Source organism: Hakea prostrata, chromosome 3 (genome assembly GCF_041222555.1).
Source record: "Hakea prostrata isolate BN-2017 chromosome 3, UWA_Hpros_2, whole genome shotgun sequence".
Lineage (NCBI taxonomy): Eukaryota > Viridiplantae > Streptophyta > Magnoliopsida > Proteales > Proteaceae > Hakea > Hakea prostrata.
Window position 1 is genome coordinate 9047198 of NC_142602.1, and position 9926 is coordinate 9057123.

Consider the following 9926-nt stretch of genomic DNA (forward strand, 5'->3'; position numbering starts at 1 on the left):
TTAAGAAAAAAATATTATTTTTGGCGACGGTTATCTTTTGAGCCGTCACTAAAAGTGTGATAAATATTTAACATAAATCATTTATGGCAACAGTTGAGCGACGGATTATGAGCAACCGTTGCCATAAATGTGAATTTTTGACGATGATTTATGAAAAACCGTTGCCCAAAAGTATGGCACAATAGTTGTGATACTTGGCGATGGTTTTTCAAGAACTGTGGCTGAAAATTAGTTGCTGAAAATTAGATTTGAGGCCACAATTTGTGAGGAACCGTCGCTAAAAATAATTTTCCAGTTGAACACAAAAAGCCGTCGCGGATTTTCCAAGACACAAGTTTTGGCGACGGTCATAAAGCGTCGGAGGGGGTATTTTGGGGTCATTTTGGCTTAAGTTTTATTGTGTAGCTTAATTTGATGCCAAAAAACACAAATGAGAGTATTATTTTGGCTTAAAACATCACCTAAATTAATGTTCTCAATAGGCACATGCCTGACTGTATGCGGGCAAAATTGGAAGTCTGAAAAATTCGTATAAACCAATATAAACATGCAAAGAGAACACAAGTACACAACTAGTGAAGAAAAGTACTGAAATTTGCGATTCACTACACAATTATGTTAGGTATGACTCATACTTCACATTTTGTTGCCGACAAACATGGGGGTAGGCCTCGAAATTTCTTTGCAGTTTGAGCATACTTCATTTTTTTTTCCCTGGGATCATAACCAACTTCAAACTTCTTTTATACCTAGGGAGTTGAACCTTGTAGTTCATTCCTTAGCTAGGAGGGCCTTCTCTTGGCGTAGTAGGTCCTTTTGTCTCTTTCGTACTTAGTGTCCTCTTACCTTTTTTGGGCCTTATGTGAAAAAGGGAAAAAAAAAAAAAACCAGCCTAACTTCAAGCTCATCCTTCTTAGATCCCTTGATGGCCCATCTTTATACAACTATGGTAAATGATCTGAACATTCCTCTTTCGAAGGGGTTAACATCCTCTACGGCACCTTTTGTAGCGGCCATCTAGCGGCCGCTACGGATGAGAGCCACGTGGACTACAGGAGATCATGGCCAGTGATTCTTTTTACTCTTATTTTTTGTAAATCGTGTTCATTTGACCAGCGAACCAGATTAAACCAATAAAACAACCTATACCCTTAAACCGAACCAATCTTCTCAATGTCTCTCGTCTCTATCCTCTCTCGACTAAGTTGTAGTAGCCTGCCGGAGTCGACAAAAACTCTAGCAAATGAATGCGACGACGACAAGATTGAACAAAGTTCTTTTTAAAATTATATTTCCGTTTATTGACGAGATTTGCAACCATAAAAGCTCCATTTGTCGCTGCAGGTGTTCGCTTGGGATGTCACAACGCTGAATTTGATTTTCTTGATAACCCACCTCAGATCATCGGTTTTGAGTCATCTCACCAGCAGGAATTCAAAAAGCAGCTGTCCGATTCACAAATGACCTGCACCCTCAACCACTGCCGATGCGATCTGAGTATGCCTCTCTGTCGTCCGCGCAAACTTTGCTGTATCAAACGGAGAGCGAGATGTCCGTGGATTGGGCCTTTGACCTGTTAACAACAATGGGATTAGATGAAGGTGTAGTGTGGGACTTCACCGGATTTGCTGGGATTCAAGATTTTTCTACTCATCTTTTGCTGTTGCCACAACTCAGTTCGCTTTCTGCCACAACAAATACCTTCATATTTAACATTGTTGACGAGATGGTTCACATTGTGGGTTGATTTTTTACCGACACCAATCCAAAAGTCACCTAAAATGTCACAACATTTCGTTGTGTTGGTGGTGTTGGCTACCACAAAAGAGCGAAATGTTGGCGACAGTTTGAACCTCAGTATTGTACAAATTTTTTGAGTTAATGTTTAGAAAGATTCAAGTGGCACAAATCTCTTCACCAAAAAGGTGTTGGTTTCACCACTAGAACAGTTCTGCGTTGGCAAGTCCAAACTATTTAGTTGATGGTTAAGCTATGTTCATATTAAAATCCGGCCTCTAACATTGAAAACATACCACTTGTGAAGCAATCCGAGAAGGGCTACGTCTCTATACATTCTCAAAATGAAACTGAAAAATAACAAAACTTCTCCCAGTGGAGTGCAAACTCATCTGATCATCTAATTTTCAACTAAGAAAGCCTTTACCACAAGATATGGAGAGGAATTTAAGAAAAAGAAAAGAGACACAAATCAAACCGTATGGTATATTCACTTTTGTTTTCAAATTTACATATCCCCTAAATACGGTATAATCGACTGATAACCGTGTAAAAAAAAAGTAACTTTGAAAAAAAATCAAATCTAAAAGATCCCCCAAACCCATTAAGATACAGCAACAAGCTAGCCTATATATTTTATTTCTCTTCACAATTCAAACCCATTCTAAATTCCCTTTTAAGGGCATCTACCATTCCTTCCTGGACCTCCATAATAGAAATACCTTCCCCACGCTTTGTTGGTTACCAGTCGCTGTTTAATATCATAGCAATTTGGATTAGTCACTATGAGCTGAAGATTTGCCGCAGTAACCAAGACGTTAGACGGGTTCACAACTTGGACGTTGCGGAAATAAGAAGCCTTCTTGAAACCTTCTCCAGGAAAGTGACCGCTGCCCATCTGTGTAGTCGTGTGCAACCCCGACACGTGGTGGTCCGCGATCTCTCCCCCAAACTCTACCAGACTTGCATAATCGTGCAGTTGATTAAACAAGGACGATGGCCAATACCCAACCAGTTCTGAATTCCCGAATTGAAGCCACCAATTCCCACTCCTCCGATCCTGTTTGAAACATTAAGGGAAACAAAAATCCATGGTTTGTACTTTGTATACATGAAAAGAAGAAGAAGAAGCCAAACAAAAGATGTTTTTAAAAGGTCATTCAGCACGTATTAGCTTAATCTGAATGAAGAACCACTTAAAATACCTTAAAGATCATAAGGCTGATCTCCGTTTGCCCACCGTTAAATGCGGATAAGGGGGCGATAGCACCCCCAACAACAATCCTTTTGCTCGTTTGCACAAAGCCTGAACACAATAGATTGTAGCATCCATTTTGATATCCATCAGCCTGTACGTTTATGTATATAAAAACCAATTAAGACGGATTAGCTAGGCATTAATTAATTAGCACTAATCCTCCTCAATCCTAGTGGAGAAAATTAATTAAAGAACGTTAATTAATTTGAAGACTGTTTGATGAAACTAGTTAATTACTTACAGTCCAGAAAACAAAGAATCTGGGTCGGTTGTCTCTATACTGCGAAGGGTATACCTGGTTGAAAATAAATGAAGCAGACATATATGACAGCTTTAATTAATTACCTCGCTTGATGATCAAAAATAAAAATACACTTGGAATGTCTTGAATTGAAAACAGAACAGTCGAACAAAGAGGTTGCATGGTAGATGAGAAAGATTGAATTAATTGGAGTGAAAAACTACTGAACAAGAATTCAAGATTTTTTCTTTTTGAATTCAGTACATATATATACCTGCCAACCAGCTTCAACACTCTCAAGAGTACCGGATGAACCAGAAATTAGCCAAATCTGTGACACACTAAATTCGCCCGGGCTAGCTACGTGAGGTGACCACACATTAATGGCTGCTTTCGCTCCATGATACTGACCGCCTCTTACATACCCAACCGCATACTGTGGTTAATTCTTAAAGAGTCAATTCAGTAATCCCATACAAATTAAACAAGTTGAAGAATTTTACGTGGCATATATGCATCCAATGGAGAACAAAGACTAGTATGCGTCTTCCAAAATTTACACGTCCAATAAACTAACCTCGTGGCCGTTCGAGCTGGCTAGTATAACGGGTCTTATGGGTTTTCTTCCAAATCTTTCGATGGAACTAACCCTCAACATATCTTCTTCTGTGGTTCTTCTTATTGGAATTGTTCCTTCTGGGCAATACTCGCTTGAATTCATCCATACCAGAAAGCCATCCGCCACCGAATCAAGTTCTTCGTAACCCTTGGGTATCTCTGGTGGATCCTGCAAAACGACGAGTAGTAGAAGCTCAAAGTTTTAGTTCAAGCTAGCTAGAGAAAGGAATAGGAATTTCAGATTATATATTGTTAATAGTAGAATTTGAATACTAGTGGTTTTTGTCCTTTTAGCTTCGGATGATCAAAAGCTGGTTGTAGATGTGATGGAACACAATCTATGAGATCACCATCAGGACTCTGCAACATCAAACAACAAACCCAATACTTCACCAAACTGAAAAATTGAACCATAAAATAAAAATCAAGTCTGGAAAAGCAAATTAGAGACAGTGGAAATGCCTCAATTGTCTTGACAGAAGGCTTGTTGATCTTTTTGAGATGAGCTCTTATTCTGTTTAGCTTCTGCAAGTATTCTCCGGATTTGAAGGTCTGGTTTGTCTGAAGCGGAGACTCATGGTCTTGTAACGCAATCGACGTCGACAATGCAGAAAAAGAAACAAGAAGAAAACCAGCAAAAATGGGAATGATTGGAGACATGTTGCAATAGCTAGAAGAAGCCATGGGAGAAGATCTTTTGCATGGTGTTGTTTTCTTTTGTAATCAACAAATAAATACCATGCATTCTTAATTCTTGTCCATAGAAGCACAACTCTCTCAAGATCCAATTCCAGCAAAATAGCCATTCAAAGAAAACCAATTCGGTTCACAGTAACTCCTCCGTCTCGCTATTTTTAACACCTAAATTAACAAATCCACCACACCATGGCGGCAGTGGGGTTCTTTTGCAACCTTCACCAATCCCAACAACCAGGGCATGGGAGGATGTGACGCTTGCTTGATTTTAACCAACAAGTTGCTTTGGTTTTCCATAATAGAAGCAACATACATTTTAACACTGAACATCGAAGAAAGAAGAAGAGAGAGTTGCACAATCAAAGGAAATCCAGGACATTGCATGCATAAGCCAATTTTGCTTACATATTCTTTCCTGGCTGCTAATCCTAGCTTGAATATTGGCAAGAAAGAGAATAACAGTATATGGATAATGGATCTTTGTCAATTAACCCAACCGTCGACTTACTATGATCCACTTGTTACTTAAGGTTACTTGTCTATTTCTTATTTTGTCAAGCGTTGACTTGCTTAATGTAGCTCAGTTTTTTTTTTTTTTTTTTTTGGTAGAAGTTGCTCAATGATTTCTAGTGGATCTCCACCTAGCATATTCCTCCGCCCATATAGCCACCACATTCATATAGATGTTAAAATGTGGAATTCAAATTGTCCCCTGCTTGATATGCACAAACTTTATGAATGTGTGAGTGCGATCGTAATATTGTTACAGATGGAGGGACAGATTGGGAGTAGAGGACTGTGATTTTGTGACTTCAATCTCCACTTTTTTAATATATTCATTCTGCGTTTCTCTTTTAATAAAATTGAGAAAACTTTACAAACTCCGCACATACTTCCATTTCTATATATGTCCAAACTAGAGTTAATTCTTTATTAATAAAATATAATTTAATTACTTGTTTAATTTGATGTTTTCTCTTGGCAGTCTGTTTTGGTAGTTTCCAATAAAAGAGCCGGCGTATAATCTTGATGACATGCATCTGTTGCAAATTCTACCCAGGGAATTAATCTTATTTTTTAAAATAGAAAAAATAATATTGATGTGTTTTTTGCTCCAACACCTATGTTGTTACGGGTCATAGATGGGTTGTCGAACAGCGAAATATTTGCCCAGATAACCCGCATGCCCGGCTTATCAGTCAAGATAATACAAGTTTCGAAGGACCAAGAAAATTTTCCAACCAGGGACCTGACAGCCACGATGATGGAATGATCGCATGGGATACCGTTGAGAGCAAAGAAGGTAAGTTGACATGATATAGAGGAGAGACCATGCCTAGATGTGAAGGACGGAATCACTTTAACTCATTCTCTTCTGAGCTCAGAACTCTCATCTGATTCCCAACTGACTTGACCATCGGAGGCGACTTCCCAGCATTCACAAGTGACTCTTCTCTTGTAGGTGACAGTTATCATTTCACTCAATCTGCAAAGAACCGTGTAGCTTTGCCAAACATCCTTTATTGGTTGAGCAAGGAAAAGATGAGAATTATGAAAAAATTTCGAGCGCATAGTTGGAAGGTTCAACTCCCTAGGTATAAAAGAAGTTTGGATTTGGTTATGACCCCCGAAAAAAAAGAAAATGAAGTATGCTCAAACTACAATGAAACTTTGAGATCCGCCCCGTGTTTGTCGATAACAAAATGTGATGTATATGAGTCATATCCAACATAATTGTATAATGAATTGCAGATTTTAGTACTTTTCTTACTAATTGTGTACTGGTGTTCTCTTTGCATGCTTATATTGGTTTATATGAGTTTTCCAGGCTTCTAGTTTTTCTCTCATACAATTTGGGATGTGCCTATTAGGAACATTAAGTTAGATGATGTTTTAGGCTAAAATAATGCTCCCATTGTGTTTTTTTGCCTCAAATTGAGCTACATAACAAAATTTAGGCAAAAATGATTCTAAATACCCCCTCCAAAACTGAGGGGTTGATTTTTTACCAACACCACTCCAAAAATACCTAAAATTCACGACATTTCTTTGTGTTAGTGGTGTTGGCTACGATCGACAAGCGAATGTCGGCGACATTTTGAACCTCGATATTGTACAAATTTTTTGAGTTAATGTTTAGAAAGATTCAAGTGACATTGTTTTTATCCAGATATCTGAGCCGGGACTAGTACGTCTTTTTACATAGATAGCCTACAATGAGTTTTGAACTTAATGACTTCTTAATTATGACATGGTGTCTATACTATCTACATCTTTTGCTGAACCATTCAAAATCGACCTCAACTGTAGAAATAGAATACGAAATCAATGTAGGTTTGACTATTCAACTCAAACAACTAAAGAAAAAAAAACCCGCCTTCTTAGTTCTATTATCAAGAGCAATAGAACACCCCTACTTTGGCTATTGAAAAAGTACTCAGCCATGCCAATACTCCAAAGGAATATTTGAAATACAAATCCAAACTATTTAGTTGATGGTTAGGCTACGTTCACGTTAAAATCCGGCCTCTAATGTTGAAACCATACAACTTGTGAAGCAATTACGTCTCTATACTTCAAACATATCCTTCTCATAACCAAACTAAAAAATAACAAAACCTCTACCAATGGAGTGCAAACTCATCTGATCATTTAATTTTCAACTAAGAAAGCCTTTACCACAAGATATGGAGAGGAATTTAAGAAAGAGAAAAGAGACATAAATCACACCCTATAGTATGTTCACTTTTGTTTTCAAATTTACATATCCCCCTAAATGTGGTATAATCGTGTTAGAAAAAATTAAGGTACAACAACATGCCTATATCAAACCCACTCTAAATTCCCGTTAAGGGCATCTATCATTCCTTCCTGGACCTCCATAATAGAAATACCTTCCCCAAAGTTTGTTGATTCCCTTTGGCATTTTAATGTCATAGCAATTTGGTTTAGTCGCTACGACCTGAAGATTTGGATCAATCACGTGGTTATCCCGGTTCACAACTAGGATGTTGCGGAAATAAGAAGCCCTCTTGAAATCTTCTCCGGAAAAGTGACCGCTGCCCATCTGTGTCGTCGTGTGCAACCCCGACACGTGGTTGTTCATGATCTCTCCCCCAAACTCTGCCAGAGTTGCAAAATCGCGCAGTTCATTGAACAAAGACGATGGCCAATACCCAACGATTTGTCTATCTCCGAATCGAAGCCACCAATTCCCAGTCTTCCGATCCTGTTTGAAACAAGGGAAACGAAAAACCTTCTTCATGAAACATCCATGCATGGTTTGTATACATGAAAAAAAAAAAAGCCAAAAGATGTTTTGGTCATTCAGTATTAGCTTAATCTGAATGAAGAACCACTTAAAATACCTTGAGGATCATAAGGATGATCTCCCCTTGCGCACCATTATATTTGGATACGGGGGCGAGAGCACCCCCAACAACAACCCTTTTGCTCGTTTGCACAAAGCCTGAACACAAAAGATTGTAGCATCCAGTTTTCTGATATCCATCAGCCTGTTTATGTATATAAAAACCAAGACGGATTAGGCATTAGCACTAATCCTCCTCAATCCTAGCGGAGAAAATTAATTAAAGAATGTTAATTTGAAGACTGTTTGATGAAACTAGTTACTTACAGTCCAGAAAACAAAGAATCTGGGTTGGTTGTCTCCATATAGCCTTGATAACACCTGAGAGAAAATAAATGAAATATATGACAGCTTTAATTACCTCGCTTGATGATCCCAAATACACTTGGAATGTCTTGAATTGAACAGAAAAGAGAGGTTAGTAGTAGATCAGAAAGATTGAATTCGAGTGAAAAACCGAACAAGAATTATTTTCAGTACATATATACCTGCCAACCAGCTTCAATGCTGTCAAGATTTTGGATTGAACCAGAAGTTAACCACATCTGTGACACGCTGAATTCGTCCGGGTTAGCTACGTGAGGTGACCACACATTAATGGCTGTTTTCGCTCCATAATACTGACCGCCTCTTACATACCCAACTGCATACTGTGGTTAATTCTTAATGAGTCAATTCAGTAATCCCATACAAATTAAACAAGTTGCAGAAAAACCAATGCCGGCCAGTTTGCTACTATCAAGAGGAAGTCGTGGAAGTTTGAATAAAGAATGGAAAAAGAATTAAGTTATTTAAGGAAATTCTACATTTTCAAACCAGTTATGAAGCGAGAAATCTGAAAATCACGGGTTTTGGATGCCCACCACGTCGTATTCTATTCAATTCTAATCGCTAAAACATGATTTGGCTCATTTTAAGAAAAATATATAATGGATTTGATGTCAATTGGTTAAATGTGCACATTATGTTTTGAGCAGTTGAAATATAGAGAAATTTTACAGGTCTAATAAACTAACCTCGTGGCCTTCGTTCAGGCTGTCTCGTCTAATGGGTCTTATCGGTTTTCTTCCAAAACTTTCGATGGAACTAGCCCTCAACATATCTTCTTCTGTGGTTCTTCTTATTGGAATTGTTCCTTCTGGGCAAGACTCGCTTGAATTCATCCATACCTGAAAGCCATGCGACACCGAATCTAGTTCTTCGTAACCCTTGGGTATCTCTGGTGGATCCTGCAACACGACGAGTAGTAGAAGCTCAAAGTTTTATTTCAAGAAAAAGGAATAGGAATTTCAAATTATTATTAATAGTAGAATTCGAATACCAGTGGTTTCTGTCCTTTTAGCTTCGGATGATCAAAAGCTGGTTGTAGATGTGATGGAACACAATCTATGAGATCACCATCAGGACTCTGCAACATCAAACAACAAACCCAGTACTTCACCAAACTGAAAAATTGAACCATAAAATAAAAATCAAGTCTGGAAAAGCAAATTAGAGACTGTGGAAATGCCTCAATTGTCTTGACAGATGGCTTGTTGATCTTTTTGAGATGAGCTCTTATTATGTTTAGCTTCTGCAAATCTTCTCCGGATTTGAAGGTCTGGTTTGTCTGAAGGGGAGACTCATGGTCTTGTAACGCAATCGATGTCGACAATGCAGAAAAAGAAATAAGAAGAAAACCAGCAAAAATGGGAATGATTGGAGACATGTTGCAATAGTTAGAAGAAGCCATGGGAGAAGATTTTTTGCATGATGTTGTTTTCTTCTGTAATCAACAAATAAATACCATGCATTCCTAATTCTTTTCCACATAAGCACAACTCTCTCAAAATCCTAATCCAGCAAAATAGCCATTCAAAAAAACCCAATTCGGTTCACAGTAACTCCTCCGTCTCGCTATTTTTAACACCTAAATTAACAAATCCACCACACCATGGCGGCACTGGGGGTACTTTTGCAACCTTCTCCAATCCCAACAACCAGGGCATGGGAGGATGTGTCGCTTG

At 38.3% G+C, this 9926-nt stretch overlaps 2 protein-coding genes across 2 annotated transcripts; both read right to left on the reverse strand.

The window, feature by feature from the left end:
• Window positions 1-2404: 2404 nt before the first annotated feature.
• LOC149020663 (protein neprosin-like) lies at window positions 2405-4574 on the reverse strand (the record flags this gene model as incomplete). The annotated part of the gene is made up of 7 exons (XM_089146873.1): window positions 2405-2797; window positions 2943-3086; window positions 3237-3290; window positions 3511-3672; window positions 3814-4023; window positions 4128-4214; window positions 4317-4574. Coding segments are annotated over 7 exons (1299 nt in total), but the record flags the coding sequence as incomplete, so codon positions are not given.
• A 2824-nt stretch (window positions 4575-7398) lies between these two features.
• On the reverse strand, window positions 7399-9652 carry LOC149020664 (protein neprosin-like). The gene is made up of 7 exons (XM_089148882.1): window positions 9431-9652; window positions 9242-9328; window positions 8937-9149; window positions 8409-8570; window positions 8188-8241; window positions 7919-8065; window positions 7399-7779 (listed from the first exon to the last, which is right to left on the reverse strand). The coding sequence occupies exons 1-7, from the start codon at window positions 9650-9652 to the stop codon at window positions 7399-7401; spliced, it is 1266 nt and encodes a 421-aa protein (XP_089005008.1).
• Window positions 9653-9926: the final 274 nt, after the last annotated feature.

Excerpts from the sequence above, each read along its gene's own strand:
- LOC149020664 (XM_089148882.1), bottom strand. The coding sequence starts at position 9,652 with ATGGCTTCTTCTAACTATTGCAACATGTCTCCAATCATTCCCATTTTT. Across the intron at positions 8,571-8,936 it reads GCCTGAACGAAGGCCACGAG|TATGCAGTTGGGTATGTAAG; the intron begins GTTAGTTTATTA and ends AATTAACCACAG. Across the intron at positions 8,066-8,187 it reads GATTCTTTGTTTTCTGGACT|GCTGATGGATATCAGAAAAC; the intron begins GTAAGTAACTAG and ends ATACATAAACAG.